At 36.6% G+C, this 27,394-nt stretch overlaps 1 protein-coding gene across 2 annotated transcripts in view; it reads right to left on the minus strand.

Moving 5' to 3' along the window:
* The window catches only part of Hmt-1 (ABC transporter ATP-binding protein/permease Hmt-1), a 318,374-nt gene that overhangs the window by 261,818 nt on the left and 29,162 nt on the right, over positions 1-27,394 (minus strand). For both annotated transcript variants that reach the window (XM_090402438.1, XM_090402439.1), the window contains exon 3: positions 6,719-6,869. In XM_090402438.1, the coding sequence (XP_090258564.1) occupies positions 6,719-6,869 (151 nt within the window). The remainder of the gene's footprint in view (positions 1-6,718; positions 6,870-27,394) is intronic.

Raw genomic sequence — 27,394 nt, forward strand, 5'->3', positions numbered from 1 at the left:
TAGTCTTAAACATAGTGAGACAATATCTACAATTAGTTAAATTTCTAACATCATCCTATTCAACTAACATTCTTGTACAAGCATTTATCTTATTCTAGATTCAAGAACTATCAGGCTATAACATACTTTAGCAATTCAATACTACACTGAACATGAATTACTCATGTACAGCATAGTATTCAGAGCTAAGACAATCTACTAGTTGATTAGATACTAAAGTACTGTTTCATTTTTTATAAGTCCAATCACTGAGCATATCTACACATTACTGCACACTAACTATTTCTTGCATACAAAGGAATTGAAAAGTTTCTACATTACCGAGCATCAGGATCTCTCTTGCTTTTTCTCTCTATCTTCCAAAAAAATTCACACGGCTTGTTACCCTCTCTTATGGTCAGCTGTTTTCAAGTAGGACAAGGACAACTAGTGATTACGATCATGAATCACCCTTTCCAATGTGGGCGAAGCTGCTCTGCCAGGTTCAGTCCACGTGGTTCCGCATATTGATCGGTTTGCACTGGCTTTTCCACTGTACCGATGATTATGCCCGCATTGGATGGCTATCTGGCCGCATAGTTGCCACTGGACATCATTCTTTTCGACCGCTCTCGTGCACCTCCTCCTAGAATGACTGGAACAGGAATCCCAAACAAAAGAAAAGTCACAGGTTAGCGTCGCCAAGCTCTATATATTCTTGCTGAGCTGTTCTCCTTACTACGTCACTCTTTTCCGGCCGGCACCCAAAATTCTTGCACCCGGTACCGTTCTCTCCTCGTTGCATTCTCCATGCACGCAATTTGGACTTCGCGTACGTGACTGCCTGGGGCCATTTCTTTAAGTCGATTTTTTTCGTTGTATACTTAGATCTAACTTTCTCGTGTTAAAATAACTTTCACTAAATTTCAATTCTTATTGGTTTTACAAGAACACTTGGCATTATATTACATAGGAGAATTTACAATTAAATGACTCTTTCATTATTTCTTATCAACTATTTCACTTATACCTATATATAAGCATTTACTCCAGGGAATTTTTTGTACCTGTTAAATTTGAATGAAATATTTTAAAATATAATAAACCTTTCATTCAAGATTTAACAGACCTCAACGTATTTTAGACTGTGTCATCCACATCATGTATATGTAGTTTGCATGTTTTTATTGCTAAATCTTCTGTTTTCTGTTTTACTCATTTAATTTGAAAGTGATACTGAACATGTCCTTGACTCTGGGAAGTGATATTAAACATGTCCTTGACCTGCTACTCACCTCTGGATGGTGATATCAGAATCACCATCTCTATGGTAAAAATGTTATGCTTACTAAAATAAAAATTAGGTAAGTAAAATCTACATTTGATTTTTATATAGCTTAAGCTTCATTCTTGGGAATTCATGTGTTGATTTTGAATTCAATGCACCATCATGGGTAAGTATAAATCTAAAACACGCTAATCCACATCATGTATATGTAGTTTTTGCATGTTTTTATTGCTGAATCTTCTGGTTTCTGTTTTATTCGTTAATTTTTATATGGAACTACAAGTTAGACAATTATAACAAGCTTCGGAGTGAGCTTGCAGCAGTCCCATGGCAGGGACTGCTGCAAGGAATTGCCTTCCTCATATCTGAGGAAGGCAATATCAGATTGTATCCCCATGGTCAGGAAAACAAACAAGGTAGGCATTAGATGGATGAGTAGTAGCATCAAGCTTGATCTGCAAAAAAAAAAAAAGAAAATGTTATGGAGAATTTACAAGGAGAAAGGTGGTCAGTACACCCATGAGCAGTACAAGGCTCAAGCTAGGAAAGTTACCAGCATAGTAAGAAAAGCTAAATCAGATTATGAGAAGACCTTAGCCAAGGAGATCAAGGGTAATCCCAAAGAGTTCTTCTGCTATGTGGCAAGTAAAAGGAAGAATGACTTTGGAAGGATAACCTTAGTGGGTGCTGATGGTATTGAGGTGACCAATTCAGATGTAATGGTAGAGTTACTGAGTGATCACTTTTCAAAAGTCTATCAGCCAAGTGAGAATATCTCTGTACCTGTGGCAATAACTAATGTGAGAATTGAAGTTAAGAAATAAGAGGTAATTAGTATATTGCAGAATTTAAATGCAAACACTGCTGTAGGTTTAGATGGAATATAAGCTCGGGTGTTGCACGAATGTACAAAGGAATTGTCAATGCTTACTTGGTTATTTAACTTAAGTTTGAACTCTAGTATGGTCCTAGGGAGTGGAAGGAAGGCAAAGTACAGTACCCCCCCCCCCCCCGAGTTACGTAAGTAATGCGTTCCATAAATCTTTACATAACTTGAATTTTACGTAAGTCTAATTTGTAAATTGCTCAAGTGCAACTTCATAAGAAACTGCAATATTTATTATTATTATATGTATGTATATATACAGATATGTAGAGTATATTATTTACACAGTATTATTTTATAAATGAAACATCATGCAGCAGTATTTATTCGGATATAAACTATAAGAGTATGAAAAATATATAAAAGAATATAAAAACAAACTGAAATAACACTTTTCAAATAAAAAAATGTCTTGTGACAGCTAATTTAGCTCTGTAGTGGGAGAGTCAGTGCTGGTGGTGGATGGTTGTGAAGAGAAATTCTGTTCTCTGGTAACTTCTACCCCTCTCGATGTTAAAGGCTGAGCATAGTCGGGGTCGTCTGAGTTGTCAACTTGACGTTGTGAGCAGGATCTCATAAACATGAGAATAGATTGTATGGTCGCACGCTTTTTGTCATCGTAGATAGCCTTGTAGCTAGACATATTGGAATGGATATGGCGGCTAACATTCTCGAACCGCTCGGTGTTCGGATCCATCGATTCTGATTTTGCTAGCGCCATGTCTATCAGGTTAAAAGCATCGGCTAGTCCCTTTGTTGTAAATTTCTTAACGTTTGGAGTTGGCGGTTCAATCGGCATAATATTTTCTTCTGAATTTCGAAATGCCTCCAACTGAATAAGGTCATCATTAGTAAAATCTTCATCGTGACTCAAAAGAAGCTCGGGCAATGTTATCCACTTCCAGCTCTAATTGCTCTGCCAGTTGCACACACGTCTCCGTCATTTGCTGTAATTCTTGTGCCAACTCAACAATCGTATCAGTCATTGTCTTCTCTCCTTCCTTTAAATGATTTTGCACCATTTCTGGGCAGAGTTTCTTCCACGCAGCATTCATTGTTGTCTGCTTGACTTCATCCCATGCCACCCCAATGTTTTTGATAGCGTCAAGGATATTATAATTCTTCCAGAAATCATGTAGAGTAATGCCCTCACCACTATCAATGGCCTTGATTGCTTGGGGAAAAAAACAAAGGCTTTGAAAGTCGCAATAGCGCCTTGATCCATAGGTTGCAGCAGTGTGGTGGTTCTAGGAGGCAGGTAAACAACTTTTACGTCAGAACGAAAGTCATCCAACTCTTCCGGGTGGCTGGGGGCATTGTCTAGGAGGAGAAGCACTTTAAACGGGATTCCTTTCTTGGCACAATATTCCTTCATCTGGGGAATGAAGTGGTTATTGAACCAGTCTACGAACAGCACACATGTAACCCAAGCCTTGGTATTGGATTTTCAGATTATGGGCAGCCTACTCGGGTCCATGTTCTTAAAGGCCCACGGGTCTCTAGGAATAGCACACTGTAAGCAGTTTAAGTTTCAAGTCCCCTGAAGTGTTGCCGCCAATCATAACAGTGATCTGAACTTTTGCGACCTTGAATCCAGGCATAGATATTTCCTCATTTGCAATAAATGTCAATGTTGACATCCTCTTCAAATCAGAGCCGTTTTGTCAACATTAAATATTTTCTCAGGCAAATATTCCCCCTCCTCAATTATTTCTGGCAGAAGTTCGAGAAATTTACTTGCCGCATCTGTATCTGCACTTGCTGCCTCACCTGTGACTTTGATGCTGTGTAGATTTGTACGCTTGAATCGTTCGAACCATCCAGCACTAGCTTTAAATGCACTCTCCGTATCCGTGATGCCAGCCTTCTCTTTTAAATCTTTATGTAAAAACCTAGCCTTCTCCTGGATAATCAGAAAACTCAACGGCATCCGCTTCTGTATCAGATCCTCAATCCAGTGAGACAACAATTTCTCCATCTCTGAAATCGGGCCCAGCCTCTTCTTGGTAATGATTGTGCCCTTCAACATTACCGCGGTTTCATGCTTTCAACAATACGAACTTTATCCTTCACTATCGTATTCACTGTCGAAATAGGTCAATTTATATCCGAGCTATTTTTGATATAATTTTCTTGTATTCATACATACCAATTATTTTTAACTTTTCTTCCAAAGTAATTGCAGACCTTTGTTTTTTAGATTTATTACCAGAACATTCGGTTTTGAGTTTTGAATCCATTTTAAGAGTAAATAAACAACGAACACTAACGGTGATAAATAAGTGACTAAATTAACTGCGCAAGGCATAGACTACTGACGGGTGGGGAAAGGAGGAATTGTTTACGGAGTCCTTATTTCTAATTGGTAGGTTTCAGTTTGAATGTTACAGCTTTTGCACAGTTGCCCTCTGCTGCTCTCGGCATTTACCGGTAACCTGTCACTGCCTGTTACTATTCATTGCATTTGCTACGAATGCCGAGTCTAGTTAACATTATGTCGTTGCATACTGCAATGGATGTCAAAGACGCAAACATGTTCATACGCACTAGTAGTTGTAATTTTCAAGATTTATTACGTAACTGCAAATTTACGTAAGTCGTTTATTACATAAGTCGGGGTGACTGTAGTTCCTTTGCATAAAGGTGTCTCTAAAACTGCGGTAGTTAATTACAGACAATCGCCATCTCGGGAGTGGTGGTAAAAGTATTGGAAAAGTTGGTTAAAGACAAAATTCAAGAATGGGTGGATCAGGATATGATACTCTATAGGAGCCAACATGGTTTTGTTAAAGATCGATCCTGCCTTAGCAATTTATTAGCTTTTTATAATAGAACGACATCTGAGTTAGACAAAGGAGATGCTACACAGTGTTACTTCTGGATTTTCCTAAGGCTTTTGACAGGATATCCCATGGAATACTGTTGCGCAAATTGGAGCAGATGGGGATGGATACTAAACTGGTGATGTGGATAGGAGAATGGCTCAGGGAGAGATACCAGAAGGTGGTATATAGGAAATGGCATGAAGGGAGATATTCAGTTGTTTGCTGATGATGCAAAGTTGGGTAGCGCAATAAAAAATCAAGCTGAAGTTGAGAGCTTGCAGGATGATTTAAATAAGCTGGTAAAATGGGCAAAAGGAAATGGATGTCAGTTCAATGTAGAAAATACCAGCTGTGTACTACATTGATGAAATGGTATTCCAAGAGATTGATGAGGCTAGGGACTTAGGGGTGTTGGTAGATAGGGAGTGAAGTTCAGGGGACACATTGCTAAGGTGTCCAAGATTGCACATAGGATTACTGGTTATTGAGGAACACACTAACATTCAAAGATAAAGAGGTTATTATTCCCCTTTATAAAGCATTGATACTTCCACATTTGGATTATTGTGCTCAGGTCTGGTCACCTGGATTCCTTGGAGATGAGGAGGTTGTGGAAAGGGTTCAGAGGAGAGTTACTACGTTGGTGAGTGATGTAAAAAATGCTCCCTACATTGATAGATTGAGAGCTTTTGGATTACAGAGATTGGTTAATAGGCAGAAAAGAGGGGGGGATATGATAGAAACATTTAAATTACTAAAAGGTTCTTATTAGATTGATGCAGGGGAAATATTTCAGCTGTATGATAGTGATGGAAGAACAAGAGGTCATCCCTGGAAATTAAGGAAAAGTGTGATTAACAAGGGTGTGAGAATGAGGTTTTTCGCATGGAGGGTGGTGTACGAGTGGAATGCATTGCCTGACTCAGTTGTGAGTTCTTCGTCTGTAAATGAATTCAAGAACAGATATGATAGATATTGTTTTGATAGTCTGGGTCTCCCGCGATGAGTCTACTGACTCCATGGAGATACCCGTAATAATAATAATAATTTGAAAGTGATGCTGAACAAGTCCTACTTCTGGCAGAGCACCATGTAATTGTATTTCAGTTACCAGAACTTGCCATTCTGATAATTGAAAGGTTGGATAAATAGTAGATTACTATATATATAAATAAAGTTAACTTAGTCTCCACAAATGATTGTTAACATAATTGGTTAACAATCTTAAAATTTCATCAATCCTTTCTAGCACACATTCATCTGTCTGCCTTTCAGTATATGAGATCCTCAACAGTCTACTGTAACATCACATTTCAAAAGCAGCTATCCTCTTCCTATCAGACTTCTTTATGTTCAAAGTTTTATATTCATAAGTCACTAATCTATTGAAAAACAGATGCATCCAGAAGAGCATACAACAGGATCATCTGGTGAGGACTAGTGTGGCACATCACCAAGGAGTGAAGTGACTATATGGCATTTGATATCCAATTAATCTACAGATGTGTAAGTTATCATAAACATGACTGATGTCACCACTCCCACACTCACAAAATTAAATCAGTATTATACTTAATACCAATATAATGAAATATTTAGATAACTAAATTATAATGTATTATAACAGTGAATAAAGGTACCATACTACTTTTAAATTAATTTTTATTGTCATGGAACATAATAAAAATTAACATATATTTAAATAACTCAAATTAGTAACAGCAATAAAATTAATCTTACTGCATTCTGCTCTCTTTCCAGATAAAGTTGTCTGTAGATAAAGTAATCTGTGGATGTAGGGACACCTGGTGCTTTCAATCCAATAACAAATAATGATATTGCACCCAAATACCGTAAAATAAACATAGTCAATTCTACATAATCAGAAGTGCTAAAAATTAAAAAAAAAATAACATTTTTTGTAAATTAAAAAACAAAAAAGATTTAAAACAATGTGTTTAACTATAAAAGATTTTCTAAATTACTTTTTTTCCCTTCTTAATAATGAAAATCCCACCAAAAGATTAACGATCTAGAGTACTCTAATAACACGGGTAGAGAAAACAAAGAATCATGTTATAAATAAAAATTCATTCTCAATTTTTTCTTCTATAAAAAAGATATATCTGGAGAACCTGAATGATTAAGGGTCAAAGCTATACAAGAGAGAAACTCCACAAAACTTATTAGAAATGATGAGAACTAAGGCTTCTTGAATGACTGTTCGAATTCTTACCTTTTCTAAAAACCATGGTATGTCACATGAGGTATTGTTACACCTTGATATCTTAAGAATGTAGAATTCTCAGCTATCATGGTGTAACATGAAGAGCAAATAAATTAAAAACCCTAGATAAAAGATAATAGATGAATTATTTAAAAGAAAAGGAAATATTCTTGCATCCAATAAAATATATAAAAAATAAAGGTGTTTGTTGAACTAACTAACAAAAGAAAGAATATATTAATGTTGTAATATGATATAAATGAGAAAATTTAATTAAATAAGACAGAAAAGAGTCATCAAAGGTAGTATGTGAGAGGCTAGAGATTAAAATATTAAGTAAATTCATAGAGAAATTTTGGAAGGGGATTAAATTAGAGGCTAGCACAAGAAAAACAACAGACAATCGCTTAGGGTCAATTCCCGGATTGAGACATCGTTACGGGCTTGCCGACCAAAGGACGTTTGGCAGAAAAAACGCCACCCTAATTGGTCGGTAAAGTCAAGTCAAGGAGAGGGGCGGAGAAAAGAAGTTAAAGAAGGTGCCGTTAGGAGAAAGGATATAAAAGGGTTAGAACCCCCCCCCCCCAAGAAGGCTTTTTAGGCTTTTGGCTTTTTTGGTTCTGTTCCCGGAGAGTTCTTCACGAGCTCCTTCGTATAGGTTTCACGCAGTTTTCCTGAGTGGCGAGATTGGGGTTATATCTCCGTTGTCACAACACGGAAACAAAAGTGAGCGGGATTTCGATTCCGTACTTCCTATGTAAGAAGTGAAGAATGCCATATAGTCAAGGAAAAGAAAGCATATTCTTTGTGTTTCAACTCCAGTGACAACTTCGAGAAAGGGAAAGATGTAAAGAAATCGATGTCCACGTCGCGAGTTGTACAGCCGTTATATAGATGATTCAAAGTGTGTCCTGAATTACGAAAGGTTAAGACCACGTAGGCATAGTTCAATTCCAAAAGGAACATAGGAGAAGCAGATTATCGGAGAGGTTGTACCAAGATAGTTCAATCAGAAAAAGGTAGAAGCCCATATGGAAAACTCAAGAAAGAAAGGTACTGTAAAATATATCTCGTGTTAACTAAAATTTGTCTGTAGTAGTTATCATTATTCTAGTACTGAACTGTTGAAGTGACCAAGGAAAATTTATACTAGGACTTTAGTATCTGAAGAATATATTGAAAGTAAGCTTGCTAATGAATATTATATAAGTAATTACGTGTCCTGAGAATTTTGCATGTCTATTGTAATGTATAGGAAAGTTTAAATGTCATAGTTATGTGTTGGCGCAGTAAAAGTAAAATTAATCTTATATGTCCATGTCATATATGAATTTATATGTTGAATTGTTATGGCGGCATGATCGTAATACCCATTATAGGATCATAGCCTAATTATTTGTGATAAGCTAATGTTAGTTTGTAAGTATTTAGTATAGCATTGAATTGAGTAATAACAAAATTTGAATTGTACCATGTTAAAGTTTTTAATAAACCTTTGTTCAATGATAAAAGAGTTGTCTGAAATTGCTGTCCAATGCACCACTTGAAAAATACAAACCTAATCACACGGAAAATTAATGTGTTAAGAAACAAGATAAAGTGTCACGACTGCAATATTGTTTCACTTTCAGACATATTTTAGTTCTTTCTCCTTGTTTTTGTATTTAATATCTCAAACTAAATGTCCCAAAAGGTGGAGTATAATACAAATATTAGGGATACTAAGGGGAGAAATAACTTAAGTATTAGTAAAATATTTTGTTGATATCTCGAGCATAGATAATAGTAGAACATAGATAAGCGGAAATTACTAGATAGAATAGAAATCATAAAATGGGACACAACAGTATTCACTTGGATACTGTATGAATGAGTAGCCAATGAAAGCAGATTTTGTATTGTCGTAAACCACATGTTTTACAGCGGTACATCTTAATTAGATATCATGCTAGCTGGAGTATCACTGAGTCATGCAAGGCATCTGTTCATCAGAAAACCAGGGTGAGTAGAGAAATTCAACTACTGGAACAACCTTAACAGAAATGCTGACATGCACAATCAGTCAATGAAGCATCAATGCAAAAGAGGTGGATATAGCACATGAATTAGAGAGATACCAATGAAGTATACTATAATTTGATTACTAAGACTATTAAGATGAAAAGAGGTACCAACTTGGTGCTAAGGAAAAGAGAAAGGAGGGAGTAGATATAATATTCTATACTAAACATGAAGATAAGCTTCTTGAATAAGAACAAATTCTGTACAGGAGACACTTGACAAAAATCTAAGTACTCAAGTATCAGTTATATAGTGCTTGAGATACTAACCAATCACTATAATCTGGACAGTAATGATGGTCTAACAATCAAGAATCTGATTGTTCACATATGCATATATGCTCAACTTAGCCCAAGGAAACAATTCAAGAAGAGAAACTAACTTTTTTTTTCAAGATGCCAAACAACAGTTTGTAATTTAAATAATGACCCTAGGTCAACTAATTCACAAATAAAATAAATCAGAACGTTAGGTCACCCACAACCTTCAGGTAAACCAAGTAAGGAAGTTAGTCACTTGGCTCACCCAGGAGTGTACCAGATTCCTTGTTCCTGCAATCTCCAACACTGGAGTATCACTCATTCATACAAGCATCTGTTCATCAGAAAACCAGGGTGAGTAGAGAAATTCAAAAGAGATGGATATAGCACATGAATTAGAGAAATACCAATGAAGTAAACTATAACTTATGTTACTAAGACCATAAAGATGAAAAGAGGTACCAACTTGGTGCTAAGGAACTTTGTGCCACAAACTCCACACCACCACCACCACTCCTATGCAGGAGTGGTGGTGGTGGTGTGGAATTTGAGGATGTGTGGAGTGAGTTTGACAGACAAAAGAACTTATACAAGAAGGATGGTTTGTACCTGAAAGGATTTCGTATTCAGAGACTGGAAAAAGTGTTGTTGAATGAAGTGAAAGTGGATATGCAGAATCAAGGAAACTAGGGCTTTTGAGAGTGGGGAGGGGAAGGAAGCTGTTGAGTGGATATGCAGACATCAGTGAGGCAATTGGGTATAAGAATGTGTTATAATGAGTATATGCCTGAGTTAGTACCAACAGTAACAAACCAGAATGGGATAGTTGGTATAAGGCATCAAGATAGGAGTGAGAGCAGGAGGCTTTTGCACTTTATGTACACTAATGCCAGAAGCATTAGGAACAAGCAGGAGACATTTTTGGCCTTGGTTGGCTCATCCCAGCCAAAGGTTATTGGCATTGGTGAGGCATGGTTAACAAAAGATGATATAGTTAGTGGGATAGAATGTGAACGATATAGTGTGTTCAGCAAGGACAAAGAAAAGAATGGAGGGGGAAGAAAGGAGTGTTACTGATGATAGCTGATGAACTGCAGCCAAAGAGAAGAGAAGTTGAACTGCAGGACAGTTCAACTTCTATTTTTGAGGCTATCTGGTGTGAGATTGAGGCCAGCAGAACAAAATATACAGTTGGGTGCTGCTGTAGACCAGGGGATGGAATAGATGATGGAGATAGTATGCACTGGGAAATAGACTCAATAAGAGGAGGACAGGTAATTATTATGGGGGATTTCAACTATGGTAACATTGATTAGAAGGAGAAGAAGACACATGGGAAGAAGGAAATGGATTTTATGTAGTTACTAAGGGATAATTACCTAAGACAGCATGTAATGGAATATATTAGGGGTTCAAGAGTGCTCGATTTAGTAACTGCATCTGAGAATTTGTCTATAACAGATATGACCACGTTGTCACCAATTCGTGAGAGTGATCATATGGTCTTAACCTGGGAGGTGGCTAAATGTGTGGAATTTTCAGTTAAGACAGGGTATATATGAAATTACTGGGCTGGTGAGTATGATAAGCTTAGGAGATTGCTTGGATCAGTGCCATGGTATGTAAAACTGCAAGGGCTGAATGTTGATAGTGCATGGGAAGTGGTAAAGGAGCGTGCATACCTAGAGTCAATAGAGTAAATCAAATGGGAGTTAAATGGATGAATAATAGCATTAAGCTGGAGCTGTAAAAAAAAAAAAAAAAGAAAAGAAAAAAAGAAAAGAAAGAAACAATTGTCGAGGGAATTTAAGGAGAAAGGTCACCTGCAGGCACACGAACAGTACAAGGCACAGGCCAGAACGGTAACTAGTGTGATATGAAAAGCCAAAGCAGATTATGAAAGTAAGTTAGAAATGAAGACTAAAGAAGAATCCCAAACATTTCTTTTGATATGCTGCATGTAAAAGAAAAAATGTATACGGTAGAATGATTTTAAGGAATGCTGGTGGAAGGAAGGTAACTGAATCAGTTGAAATAGTAGAATTACTAAGTGAACACTTTGCAAGAGTATATCATCCAGGGGGTGATATTGCAGGAATGAGGGAACCGATGGCTTATACAGGAACTGAGGTGAATAGCATATTACAGAACCTTAATGTGAATACATCTGTGGGATTGGATGGTATACCAGCTCGAGTCTTATGTGAAGCAGCAAAGGAATTGTCAGTGCCCTTGACCATATTGGTGATGAGGAGGAGATGGAGAGGATCCAGAGGTGAGTGACCAAGATGGTAGCAGGTCTATGAAATGAACCTTATGAGAACATGTTGAAGATTTATGGGTTATACAAATAAGTTAGAAATGCAGGCTAAAGAGAATCCCAAACATTTCTTTTGATATGCTGCATGTAAAAGAAAAAATGTATATGGTAGAATGATTTTAAGGAATGCTGATGGAAGTAAGGTAACTGAATCAGTTGAAATAGTAGAATTACTAAGTGAACACTTTGCAAGAGTATATCATCCAGGGGGTGATATTGCAGGAATGAGGGAACCGATTGCTTACACGGGAACTGAGGTGAATAGCATATTATAGAACCTTAATGTGAATATTTGCGGGATTGGATGGTATACCAGCTCGAGTCTTATGTCAAGCAGCAAAGGAATTGTCTATCGAATAGACAATTCCTTTGCTGTATTCCATAGACCTGCTACCATCTTCCTTTGCTCAGCAAAGGAAGATGGTAGCAGGTCTATGGAATGAACCTTATGAGAACATGTTGAAGATTTGTGGGTTACAGAAAATGGTTGATATGCAGAAAAGGGGTGATATGATTAAGACATTCAAATTACTGAGGAGGTTTTTACAAGATAAATTCAGAGGAAATTTTTCAGAACAGATGTGATAGTGAGAGAATTAGGGGCCATCCATGGAAACTGCAGCAAGCATGTTAGAACAAGGTTTTTTACTTGGAGAGTGGTGAATGAGTAGAATAAGCTGACAGAGTCTGTTGTGGATGCCATGACACGAATGAGTTCAAAGCAAAGTATGATAGATACTGTGCGACTGCTGAATAGTATTCTTGACATGATTTAGGGCTTCCCTCGATGAGTCTCAGGACTCCTTGGAGTTGCTCGTAATAATAATAGTAATAATAATCTCCTCTCTTTTGGTCAGACTGGTTGTATCAGGCATCTGACAATCCAAATATACGGATTACATCCATTTCCTCCATGCTGAGTAATCCGGTCTTGTGGAACATGGAGTTCTACTAGCTGCAGGATCTTATGGGACAACATAAAAATCCGTTCCACGTCTTCAAATTTGAAAAGACTTGTGGGAAGAATGTTAGCACTACACATGAATCAGTCCCCAATCTTAATCGGAATGATAGTCTAAAGATGTCTAAATTCTGAGAAATAATGACTTTTAACTCTAACTCTCACCAATAATCCAACATTCAATTGTGATATGTTTTCATGCTTGACCACACTTTTTTTTTTTTTCTGTGTGCATGTCTATACATGCAATAATTGTTTTGTTGAATATCTCCATAAGCACTTCTATATGCAAATGTCTTAAGCTTTTACATACAAGTAGTCCAGTCATGAAGATATTTACCATGTAAACTTTGTTTGCAGACAATTGGATAAAGGATTAAACAAGAATCTAACTTCTTGGCATATTTATTTTAATTTTAGTTTTATTTTTAATTTAGTAATTTTTCTTGTTAAACCTTGCTCTGTGACATACACTTTTACATCTTGTAAAGTATATGACATTCAGCTATGTTTGTTTATAACTGTTAATGACTATGTTCTGTTCCCATGGGTTTCTAATAGTATTATATGACTGACCAGAGAGTGGCAAAACAGAAGCACCTCTGTAACCCTTGATCATTTTTTTCTTGCTTCATGTAGTCATCTGTTCTCTTTGTATGTATTCACTCCAATGATGTGATTGGACACTCATGAAATATTAGTGGTTTATATTAAATTCCTTATTTTCCTTACATAATTTATGTATCTAATCATTTAATCAGATTCTGAATTAGCAAAGCTAATGAGAAGCTAACCGAATATATTTTTATAGAACAGTCAAAATACTCAACTAGCTATATTCAAGACAAGTGCTCAAAGCAATTTTAACTCATAGATTTAAACTGGGTTAGAAAAAAAAAACATACAGTTCTAAAAAAAAAAGATAAGGAGAATAAACAGATGGTATTAATGCCAGAATCACATTAAAAATTATTATTATTGTTTTATGGCATCTCCATTAAATCCAGAGACTCATCGTGGGAAACCCAAATCACACAAAAATCCTATCATACTTCGCGTAGAACCATTCAACCACCAGGGAATTCAAAATCAATTCTGGCAATCCATTCCACTCACTCACCACTCTCCATGCAAAAAATCTGGTCCACACACACACACACACACACCTACCAGTGGTGTCGCATGCCAATTTCAGTTGGGTGTGATGTCGTGTGGGTTACGCAACCTGCACTACAAAATTCACTTCAATTTGACCGCATGATTGCATTTTTATTGATGTATGAAAGTTTTGAGAGTGCATAGCGCATCAGTGCTCATCTTAACTGGTCCAATGCAATTACTTGCAGGATAACTTTGAATACTTTAATTTATCAATTAATTGTAACCAATTCACAGAGAGGGGGAACAATCTGTGAATTCTGAGGATTTATTAGGAAACAACAATGAAGGAGAATGCTATATTTGGTTGTTATATTTGAAATACTCAAAGGTGAAAATATGTGAACCATCATTTATAAGACATGAGAATGAGAAATGAAAGGAAAGAATAACTGTGATTAGAAATACTTTCATTAATGGCAAACAAATTATTAATAATTAATGAAAGATGTTGGAAGTTTATTTTGCACTTGGTTAGGCTATAATAAATTTAGTTTAATCCATTATCCAAGTGTGAGCAAACAAAGTTTGCGGCTGAAAATATCTTCAGGACTGAGGCAAGGTGGTGCATCTGTTGGCAACTGGCAGCAAAGGTGGACCCAGCTCTCATCTCTCCTTGTCTCAGTATCTCCCATAATGCAAAGCACATCTCCTTGCAGACATGTATAATGCTATGCATTAAGGGAAGGGCCATTACCTAGACCGGTTTCGGCCTTTATTGAGGTCTCGTCAGTGGGAGGCAATACGGTGGTGCACCAGTTGGCAACTCATATAGGTAAATATGACCTCTCCATTGCTTCTGCCTTAGTGTCACGACTGCTGGGTCTGCCTCCCACTGACGAGACCTCAATAAAGGTCGAAACCGATCTGGGTAGTGGCCCTTCCCTTAATGCATAGCATTATACATGTCTGCAAGGAGATGTGCTCTGCATTACGGGAGATACTGAGACAAGGAGAGATGAGAGCTTGGTCCACCTTTGCGGCAAGTTGCCAACAGATGCTCCACTTTGCCTCAGTTCTGAGATATTTTCAGGAGCAAATTTTGTTTGCTCACACTTGGATAAAGGATTAAATTAAACTTATTATTATATTAATAATTAACATGTGATATGCATGTCATATAAGTTGCTGGGTAGAGCGAATAGCATGATCCTATCACGTCTAGACATGAATAAGCGAATTTATGATGACATAATTAAAAAAGAAAATTTTACGAGGAGACGGAGGGTATGGCAGGAATAAATATGGTTTGATGGAGCAGCATATTATCTCCTAAAATTTGTTGTGCATGTTAAGTATATTTCTCTGGTTTGTGTATATTTTGCTTCATTTTCTAAGAATTTTCTTTTGTTTACTGAGACTTAGCATACATTTTATGCAAAACAGGATACATAATATCCGATCATTATCGGAATTATCCACACTTTCAGGAATCCTACATTCATTAGTTTTTTTGTTTTTTTTTTAGTATAAGCGGCTCTTCACCTTATCAATCTTCCATATACTGGTATTTTGTTGTAGATCAACAACGTCTTATAATACACAGAAGTATTCATTTTTATTCAGGAATAGATAAATTTTTACTGTCTGTTGTTTCCAAAGACTAGAATAAAAATATCTCTATATCGTTAAAAAACTTTCCAACCTCAACAGATGTTATACTGCACAAGCAAGAGAAACAATTAGCTTTGTTTATCATTAAATACAGTAAACAGATTTTTAACACCTGTGTACTATATTTAGGAACAATTAGTGTAAGACAACTCAAACGATACATTTAATGGAAAAACATTCCACTCTCGCAGGATATGCTGCATGCATGCAAATAGAACAGACTAAACATAACACCTAATTAAACACATTTGTCCTAATATCAACTTTCAAATTTTCAGTTCAAGAAAACGTGTAACAACGGTTTGTAATACAGCCATTGGATACAGAAAGCGCTCAATTTATGAAAAGCAAAATGAATGTGTGTGTATATATATATATATATATATTATTATTATTATTAATATTATACTACTGGGTCTCCTACTATGAATCTACTGACTCCATGGGTACCTCCATGGAGTCAGTAGATTCATCGTGGGAGACCCAAACTATCAAAACAATATCTATCATATCTCTTCTTGAATTCATTTACAGACGAAGAACTCACAACTAAGTCAGGCAATGCATTCCACTCATTCACCAACCTCCAGGCAAAAAAACTCATTCTCACACCCTTGTTAACCACACTTTTCCATAATTTCCAGGGATGACCTCTTGTTCTTCCATCACTATCATATAGCTGAAATATTTCCCCTGCATCAATCTAATAAGAACCTTTTAGTAATTTAAATGTTTCCATCATATCCCCATCTTCTCTGCCTATTAACCAATCTCTGCAATCTAAAAGCTCTCAATCTATCAATGTAGGGAGCATTTTTTACATCACTCACCAATTTAGTCACTCTCCTCTAAATCCTCTCCACAACCTCCTCATCTCCAAGGAATCCAGGTGACCAAACTTGAGCACAATAATCCAAATGTGGAAGTATCAATGCCTTATAAATGGGAATAATAACCTCTTTATCTCTGGATGTTAGTGTGTTCTTCAATAATCCAATGTGCAATCTTGGACACCTTAGCAATGTGTCCTCTGAACTTCATCTCTCTATCACACCAACACCCCTAGTCTCATCAATCTCTTGGAGTACAGTTCCATCAATGTAGTACACAGCTGGTAATCATTTAATCCCAAAATGCATAACTTTACACTTTTCCACGTTGAACTGACATCCATAACCTTTTGCCCATTTTGCTTATTTAAATTATCCTGCAAACTCTCAACATCAGCTTGATTTTTTATTGCACTACCCAACTTTGCATCATCGGCAAATAACTAGATATCTCCCTTTAAGCCATTTTCTATATCATTTATGTACAAATTAAACAAGAATGGTCCAAGCACAGAGCCCTGAGGCACACCACTGGTCACCTGCCTCATCCTGGATTTGCTCCTCCATACACCACTTTCTGATATCTCTCCCTGAGCCATTCCCTTATCCATATCACTAGTTTATTATCAATCCCCATCTCTTCCAATTTGCGCAACAGTATTCCATGGGGTATCCTGTCAAAATCCTTAGCAAAATCCATTAGTATAACTATGCAACCATTTCCTTTGTCCAAGTCAGATGTCATTCTATTATAAAAAATTAATAAATTGCTAAGGCAGGTTCAACCTTTAACAAAACCATGTTGACCCCTATAGAGTATCATATTCTGATCTGCCCATTATTGAATTCTGTCTTTAACCAACTTTTCCAATACTTTTACCACCACTCCCGAGATAGTGATTTGTCTGTAATCAACTACTGCAGTCTTAGTGCCACCTTTATGCAAAGGAACCACTTTGTTGCCTTCCTTCCATTCCCAAGGGACCATACCAGAGTTCAAACTTAAGTTAAATAACCAAGTAAGCGTTGACAATTCCTTTGCACATTCACGTAATACCCGAGGTGATATTCCATCTAAACCTACAGCAGTGTTTGCATTTAAATTCTGCAATATACTAATTACCTCTTATTTCTTAACTTCAATTCTCACATTAGTTATTGCCACAGGTACAGAGATATTCTCACTTGGGTGATAGACTTTTGAAAAGTGATCACTCAGTAACTCTACTATTACATCTGAATTTTTTTTTTTTAAAATAACGAAACCTGTGGTGCGATCATAATTAAAAGAAACACAGTGAAAATTATTTAATTGTAAATATTTCATCCTAAGTATCTTAGGACATCATCAGTACAGTAGTTTTAAACAATAATAGGAATAACCAACCTGTCTGTCCAAAGTAAGATAATTTGCATGAGCATGGAATCTCATAAATGCCAGTCAACATCAAAGATGAGAGTTTGTTCTTAGGAGAAGGTAACAAGTTGCAAATTTGGTTGATAGGTTTGTAAGTAGTGGCAAAATTGTATTTCTTCATAATTTTTGAAAGACGTTCTGGGATGCCTTTAACGTAAGGTATGGGAATCCTATGGACTTCTTCCTGTCTGCTTTGTTGTGTGGAGAAGTGTATACTGATGATTTTTTTTTTTTAGTTGTTTTAGGATTATATCCATTTAGAATGGCTGTATTATTGATTACTTTTAATTCCTGGTTTCTTCAGAGGAGCAGAATTTGTGTGCTCTGGAAACTAGTGATTTAATAATGCCAGATTTCTGAGATGGATGATGAGCAGAAGAATTGTGAATGTAGCGACCTGAGAATGTGGGCTTGCGAAAGACAGGCGTGGTGATGGAACCGTATGTAGAGCACTATTGCTTTTATCAAAAGCTTTTTTTCCCGAATTCTTTGATTAATTATAATTAAATTATAATTAATTATAACTGTTTCAAAGAATTCGGGGAAAAAAGCTTTTGATAAAAGCAATAGTGCTCTACATATTAAATACCTTAATCTATTAAATAGATCAAAAAAGATCACTAACAAATTACCAACGGAAAAATGGGTAGTCAATTTATCTAACCGTCCACTAACAAAAGATGAATTAAATGTTCTAGCAAGAGGCCATAAATTTGCGATTTCACCAAAGTGTTTCCCATATTTAGACTTCATACATAATATAGAAAGAAACATCAAACATCTCTCCAGTATTGAAGCCAACAGACTTCGATTTGAAGTAGCTAAAGTTATCTATAATGCCAAACCTTCAGAATTAAATATCCCACCATCAGAATTGAAAGCTATTATTTCCTTAAAACGTAACAAAAATATAATCATTACTAGAGCTGATAAAGGAAATATGACTGTGGTTCTTGATACCAATTCATATGACCGAAAAATGAATTTACTTCTTCAAGATCATAATACTTACACCAAATTGGTTTATGATCCTACGAAACGTCAACTCAGAAAATTAAATAAGCTACTTAATGAAATTTCCACCTTAGATGAAGAAACAATCAAAAAACTTAAGACATACCATGCAAGACCTCCTAGAATTTATGCTTACCTAAGCTACACAAAACTAATGTTCCACTTAGACCTGTCGTAGACTGTCCAACGTACAAGTTATCAAGATTCTTATCTAACCTTCTCTGCCCTCACATAGGCCACTCAGTTTCTTCAATCAAAAATTCTACTGAGTTTCACACAAAAATTAAAGACATTCAACTATCAAAAACTGACTTGTTAATCAGCTTCGACATTGTCTCGCTCTTCACAAACATTCCCCATAAAGAAACAATAGAATTACTAACTCAAAAATTCCCGTCTGATATAGTTGAATTGTTCAAGTTTGTTATTGCATCAGGTTACTTCACCTGGAAAGGTCAAATTTACAAGCAAGAAGAAGGAACAGCAATGGGATCTCCTTTATCACCAAACCTAGCAAACTTGTTTCTAGAACACCTTGAGGAAGAAATATTCACTTTTGAACCCAAACCAAAAATTTGGTTATGATATGTCGATGACATATTTGCAGTCCGGGATCATCCCGAACATGAATTACAACTGTTTCTAGATAAAATTAACCTTCTTCATCATCGCATCAACTTTACGTTAGAAAAAGAATCTCCACGGGGTATCTCCTTTTTGGATTTACACATCCAAAGAAAAGAGGATGGTTCCATCGCCACGTCTGTCTTTCGCAAGCCCACATTCTCAGGTTGCTACATTCACAATTCTTCTGCTCATCATCCATCTCAGAAATCTGGCATTATTAAATCACTAGTTTCCAGAGCACACAAATTCTGCTCCTCTGAAGAAACCAGGAATTAAAAGTAATCAATAATACAGCCATTCTAAATGGATATAATCCTAAAACAACTAAAAAAAAAAAATCATCAGTATACACTTCTCCACACAACAAAGCAGACAGGAAGAAGTCCATAGGATTCCCATACCTTACGTTAAAGGCATCCCAGAACGTCTTTCAAAAATTATGAAGAAATACAATTTTGCCACTACTTACAAACCTATCAACCAAATTTGCAACTTGTTACCTTCTCCTAAGAACAAACTCTCATCTTTGATGTTGACTGGCATTTATGAGATTCCATGCTCATGCAAATTATCTTACTTTGGACAGACAGGTAGGTCTGTTCAGAAACGCATCTCGGAACATCAAGACCACATTCGTCTTTTTAAACCACAGAAATCTGGCCTCTCTCAACATGGAATTGAAAATCCAAACCATAGGATCCATTGGGAAAAGTCTAAACTTTTCGTCTATACAAAAAAAGTTCTGAAGCCCTACTACACAGACCAAACTTAAACCGCAACGACGTTCTTACTATTCCTAAAGTATGGGAAATTGTCATACAAAATTGTGTTAAATAATTTTTTTTTTTTTGTACTACTGTAGCACATTATGCACATTTAATGAGATTCTATTGTAATCATGAGCCCTAATTGTATGTTATTCCTATTATTGTTTAAAACTACTGTACTGATGATGTCCTAAGATACTTAGGATGAAATATTTACAATTAAATAATTTTTTACTGTGGTTAATACATGTGTTTCTTTCAATTACATTTGATTTGGCCACTTCAATACCATCAGCACCAACTAAGATTATCCTTCCAAAGTCATTCTTCCTTTTACTTGCCACATTGTGGAAGAACTCTTTGGGATTACCCTTGATCTCCTTGGCTATGGTCTTCTCATAATCTGATTTAGCTTTCCTTACTATGCTGGTAACCTTTCTAGCTTGAGCCTTGTTCTGCTCATGGGTGTACTGATCACCTTTCTCCTTGTAAATTCTCCATAACATTTTTTTTTTTTTTTTTTTGCAGATCAATCATGATACTACTACTCATCCGTCTAACACCTACCTTATTTGTCTTCCTGACCATGAGAACACATTCTGATATTGCCTTCCTCAGATACCAGCTGATTATATCCCATGCACTGCTAACATCTTTCCCCTGCAATATGTTCTGCCATGGAAAGGCTGTAAGCTCACTCTGAATATTGTTATAATTACCTAACCTATAGTTCTGTATATATCCCTTCTTAAGAGAGAAATCTGCAAATTTTGCAACCTCCCAAGTCAATACCACATGATCATTCTCACCAATTGGAGGTAACGAGGACATCTTACTTATGCATATGTCCTCTGAACCAATGACCAGGTCCAACACTCACACATCACGAGTCCCTTCAGTTATGTGTTGTTTCAAGTAATTATCTCTTAGAAGGTGTATGAATTCCATTTCCTTTTTGCCAGGTGATATTTCCTCCTTCCAGCTGATGTCACCATAATTAAAATCCCCCATAATAATCACTAATCCTGCACTCATTACACTAATTCAATATCACCCCCTGGCCTACAGCAGCAATCAACTGTATATTTGGTTGCATGTGTCACTATTTCACTCAGACTGCCTCAAATGAACTATCATTCACACATCTACTTTCTTTGGCTGCAACTCATCAACAGTACTCCTCCCCTGTTGTATGTTCTCTATCCTCCCTGAAACCACTGTACCGATCACGTTCAATTTCAGTAACCATGTCTTCTTTTGACAGCCAAGTTTCACTAATGCCTACAACTTTTGGTGAGATTGCCCTGACTAATGCCAAAAATTCTTCCCTCTTATTTCAAATGCTTCTTGCATTAGTATACAAAAATTGCAGATTCCCTTTACTTCTTGTACCAGTTTTAGAACTGATATACATTATACTAATTTCAGTAGTCCCATACTGATTTTTATCCGCTCTATTCTTCAAATTAATTTGCAAAAAAGCATCAACAAATATACATTCACTGCCTAAGTTTCTTCCTCTTACACTCAACCTTTTCAATTTTAGTTTCCTTGCCCAATTACTTCAACTTGTTCAGAAAACAGTAACTTCTTCAAACACTTATGACCTTCCATGTTCAGATGCAACCCATCTCTTGCATACAGCTGTCTTTTGCCTTCAAACACACACTTTAGACATCAACAAATTAAAGACCTCTTTTTTTTTTGCACATTCTTGCAATCATATCATTCGTTATCTTCTCTCATCTACTTAACTCATAATTGTCAAAACGAGGCAGCACACACACTATCCTCCCTTTGAGGTGTAAGAACATTTCTTACACCTTTTTCTACCCAATTAATACTACCACTCAGGTCATTTGTACCCACCATAACTATCTTTTCTGCATCATGCCCTCTCTTTATTGCTAAAGTCACTCTCTCTATTTTTCCGCTAGCCAAGCACTCCTCAGGCATACCACTCTCCATACCCTCAATCATAGAATCACCATATGTTGTACCACTCGTAACTTCATTCAAATCCAAACAAGCGTCACTCATGGCCTCATTTTTTATGCTATTCAGCATGACTCTCCCAGTTTCATTACATTCCCTCAACACTCTTTTACTAACTCCCTCACTTTCAACAACATCTCATTTCTTCTAGACCTCTTGTGCTTTCATTCTGTTGAATCCCAATCACTCTCATAATATTTAATACTTCATCATTCACCAGAGACTCTCCCTTACTTAATCCTGTTCTAGTTACTTCAGCTAAAGTAATCTCCATAGTCCTAATTTCTGTATTCAATGCATTTAACTCAGTTTTAATTTCCAGAACCTCCTTACTGAGCACTTCCAATTCCTCTTGCGGGAGATGAAGGCCACTTTTAATTTTCACGAACTCCTGCCAAAGCTCTTCAGCTATGGTCCCGACATCTGCTTCCATTCCTAATTGCTCCAGTCTATCTCGACACTTCACATATGTCAATGTTTTCATTCTTCTCATTGAGAGGAAGAGTCCACAGATCCTTCACATTCTTCGGCACATACATATAGCAGTTTCCGCAACGCATCCACTGAGAAAAATCCAAGGCAGTGCTAGACTTTCATGTAGAAGTCCTCTGAGCCGCTGACGTACGTCTCTTGATGGTCGCCATCTTTAGATGCTGAAGTAGTGCAATGAACAGCAGCGAAAACACAATATATACAACGAAGTTTCGGCAATACTGCCACTGAAGGACACTTGTATCCAATCGAAGCAAAACTGCAGCACAATTTGAGACAAAAAGCCTTACTATACTTTAATTTAAAAACACTTTTTCTAGCATAGCTCAAAACGACCGCCCCGGTTCACTTGTGACACTCAGTTCTGAAATGCAAGTGAAATTCGATATCTGAAATGCAATTCGGATATTCGATATCATCCAGATACTTAAATGCTAAATACATTGAAGTGTCTGAATGGAATTATAGCTTTGTGAAAATGTGACCACTCAATGCGGAAGCCCACATACATATGCTAAAAGCTAGTACCCACCAAGGAATAAGGGAATGACAGACACCCAGGTGCAAATGAAATGCGTTAATATAATTTTAAATATGGAAAGCATAAAGGTCAAATGAACAATAGCTAAAGCTAAAAGTCTTTAAATGTCTAAAAGAGGATCATACTTATGGAGCACATTTAAAAATTCTATATAATTTCCTCAATTAGCTGAATCTTAAGACTCATCATGACCTCTCAAAGGAAGCTCTTGCTTAACCAAATAGCTTACAACATTAATTAATCTTTTCAAAATGTCTCTATTTTCCTTTATCTGTTCATAACTTCAATTTTTCTTTGTCAAGGATGTTTCAATTCTTTGTTTTCTAAACATCTTGAGATTTAAAAATGATTGAACATGTGAATGGGAGAGCTCATATTTTTGCACTGCTGCAGTTAAATGGTTAAATTCAGAATATCCATGCTTATTCTAAATGCCTTTCTCTCTGGAGAAAAATAAACAAGGCAAACAAAAAAGACTTGGCTACACTTCACATCCAGTTAACCATTCTACTGTACTGTATTGTAAAACAGAAAAGTGTCTCATGTACTCAGTTTTGCATCTTTGTGCATGCTCTGTAAATTTGGAAGAGGAGGACGAGGCGTACCTCCTTCGAGTACAGTCATACAATCCACAAAAGTTCTGGCAGATAATGGGACATTCAGTAGATCGTCAAGACTATTTCTCATTGGAAATATGGGCAAAAAAGTTATAAATTTATGGAAAATTATATATTAAAAACTTATCTATGTCTATATTATATATAAAAAATTTCCTACCACGTGAGTTCACACATGCAAAACAGATGAAACTCAGAAAACAAAAACAGCAACTCATGACAAATGACAACGTTCAATTGGATTGGTTGACACAATAACCAATCACAGCTGCTAGGTGTTATTGTCTCTGAGCTCACCCAGCCTTGACTTTTGAGCAGTTTAAAAATACTAGAACGCTAAGACCCGCTGTGCCCTCTTTATATCTTTTCAAAGGGCTGCTCAAAGGTGTATATATTTTGAAAGCACCTCCCAGGCTATTAATGTGAATGTGATGCAATGTTTATGCATTGAAAAGTGCCCTCTTCATGAAGCACTAATGTTTCATTGTGTTCATAAAGAGGACAATGAAGCATTAGTATATTGTGTTTAATTTTAGGAATCACACGAAATCTGCAAGCAATTAGGGGATTCTTTAATGGGAATAAATGCAAAAATATAATATTGGTGATACTGATATTTCGTGGATGAGCACCATGCATCTAGCACACCTGGAATATTCACCCCTGCTAACCACACACACACACACACGGATGGCCCCTAGTTCTCTGACTATTTCTCCTATACTGAAAAATTTCACTTGCATCAATTTTATCAAACCCCTTTAATATCTTAAAAGTTTCTATCACGTCCCCTCTTTTCCGCCTGTCAACTAAACTTTAACCCACAAACCTTCAACCTATGCTCGTAGGAAGTATTCCACAGACTTGTCACCATCTTAATCACTTGTCTCTAAATCCTTTTGACCACCTCCTGGTCCCCAAGAAACCCAGGTGACCACATCTGTGCACAGATATGGTCACCTGGGTTTCAGATTGGGCACAGATTTAGCACATCACCAAAATGTGGCCAAATCATAGCCTTATAGTGGAATAATAATTTTCTTATCTTTACTTGTTAGCGTGTTTTTTCAAGTAATTCACTGACTATTTAACCAACTTTTGCAAATGTCCTCTGAACTTTAACTCTTTGTCCACCATTATCCCCAAGTCCCTAGCCTCATCAATTGCCTGCAGATCAATACCATCAATATGGTACACATACACAATATGCAACATTTTCAACCCAAAGTGCATAACCTTACATTTTGCAACATTAAATTGACAATCATTATCCTTTGCCCACAATTTTATTTAAATCAGGCATTTTTTCTGGAAAAACTCCGATGTTATTCCTCTTAAAAACTATTTTTTTACAGCTATTTTGCTTGCTTTTGAGTGCCCCTCTTTAACGTCACTGGCTTTTTTTTTTACTCAAGAATTCTTAGGGCATTGCAGATAGTTTTAGAGACAAATATATGATGCATAATAGAAGAAAATCAGCACATAACTTTTCTTGGATGTTGTTGCCTGTCTTCTTTCTGCGATGTGCATACTTCTGCTGTTATGGTGTTGAAAGGGGAGTGGGGGGGGGTTGGCAATGCGGGAGAATTAATGTTAAAAAAAAGGGTTTTTTTTATATAATATATACATATATTATATTTAAGGGTGGGCGGAGAGCTTTTTTGTAAGGTGGGAAAAGATGAAAGAGGGGGGCTGAAATTAGGACCTTTTTTTAGGGGAAGGGTTTTGGGAAAAGGGGCAGGAGATAGGGTGGATGAAGTGCGAGCCATTTAGACATCATCTGAACTCATGGAGGAAGTGGATGCTATGTCATGTCGGCTTGGTGTTTCTGCCTTTGAAGTGATCGTGTTATTGCCTACTGGTTGGAGTTGTGACCTAATTTTTATGTTGTGGAGCTTCCAACACTCGGAGATTATGTAGGGTCGGTGGACGTTGATTGAGTTCTTGTCACATTTTATGGCTATCGTTCCGATATTCTAAACATTGTTTCGTTGTCTTGTCTGTCTATTATGATGGCCTTGTCGATTTACGGGGTGTGTCTCTGTTCAAAGGGGTGAACTGCTATTTCTGTTTTCCCTGTACTTTGTATTCTATTTTTTTTTTTTTGATGTTGCGTTTTTTAGTGTTTAAATGTTCTGGAATAGGGATGTTACAGTCACAGAAATGTTCTTGTAGTCTTGCCCATAAAGACCTGATGGTAGAACCTGTGTAGGTGATATCACAGTCTTTTTGGCAGGGAAATTTGTAGACTAATATTTCTTTCTATGTGTGAAATTTAGTGGGTTTGAGAAGGTTTGCCAATTTTTGGTTTGTGCTGAATACCACTTTGTAGTTTGCATGTTTGAAAATGTCTTAAATCGTTTAAAAAATGTTCTAAATGTTTTAAAAATATTTAAATCATCCTGCAAGATATCCACGTCACCTTTATCAACTACTGCTCTCCCCAATTTTGCATCATCAGCAAACAACTGAATGTTACTATTATTATTACAGGCATCTCATTGGAGTCTACTGACTCCATGGAGATATCCATAATAATAATAGCAATATTGTGGGAGACCCAAACTATCACAACAATATCAATCATATCTCTTCTTGAATTCATTTACAGACAAAGAACTCACAACTGAGACATTCCACTCATTCACCACTTTCCAGGCAAAAAACCTTGTTCTCACATTCTTGTTAATCACACACTTTTCCTTAATTTCCAGGGATGACCTCTTTCCTCCATCATTATCCCACAGCTGAAACATTTCTCCTGCATCAATCTTATAAAAACCTTTTAGTAATTTAAATGTTTCTATCGTATTACCTCTTCTCTGCCTATCAACCAACCTCAGCAATCCACAAGTTCTCAATCTATCAATGTAGGGAGCATTTTTTACATCACTCACCAACTTAGTAACTCTCCTCTGAACCCTTTCCACAACCTCCTCATCTCCAAGGAATCCAGGTGATCAGACCTGACACAGTAATCCAAATGTGGAAGTATCAACGCCTTATAAATGGGAATAATAACCTCTTTATCTCTGGATGTTAGTGTGTTCTTCAATAATCCAATGTGCAATCTTGGACACCTTAGCAATGTGTCCTCTGAACTTCATCTCTCTATCACACCAACACCCCTAGTCTCATCAATCTCTTGGAGTACAGTTCCATCAATGTAGTACACAGCTGGTAATCATTTAATCCCAAAATGCATAGCTTTACACTTTTCCACGGTGAACTGACATCCATAACCTTTTGCCCATTTTGCCAGCTTATTTAAATTATCCTGCAAACTCTCAACATCAGCTTAATTTTTTATTGCACTACCCAACTTTGCATCATCAGCAAATAACTAGATATCTCCCTTTAAGCCATTTTCTATATCATTTATGTACAAATTAAACAAGAATGGTCCAAGCACAGAGCCCTGAGGCACACCACTGGTCACCTGCCTCATCCTGGACTCTGCTCCTTCATACACCACCTTCTGGTATCTTTCCCTGAGCCATTCTCCTATCCACATC

Source organism: Typopeltis vanoorti, chromosome 13 (genome assembly GCF_054136105.1).
Source record: "Typopeltis vanoorti isolate ZY-2024b chromosome 13, IOZ_Tvanoo_1.0, whole genome shotgun sequence".
NCBI lineage: Eukaryota > Metazoa > Arthropoda > Arachnida > Uropygi > Thelyphonidae > Typopeltis > Typopeltis vanoorti.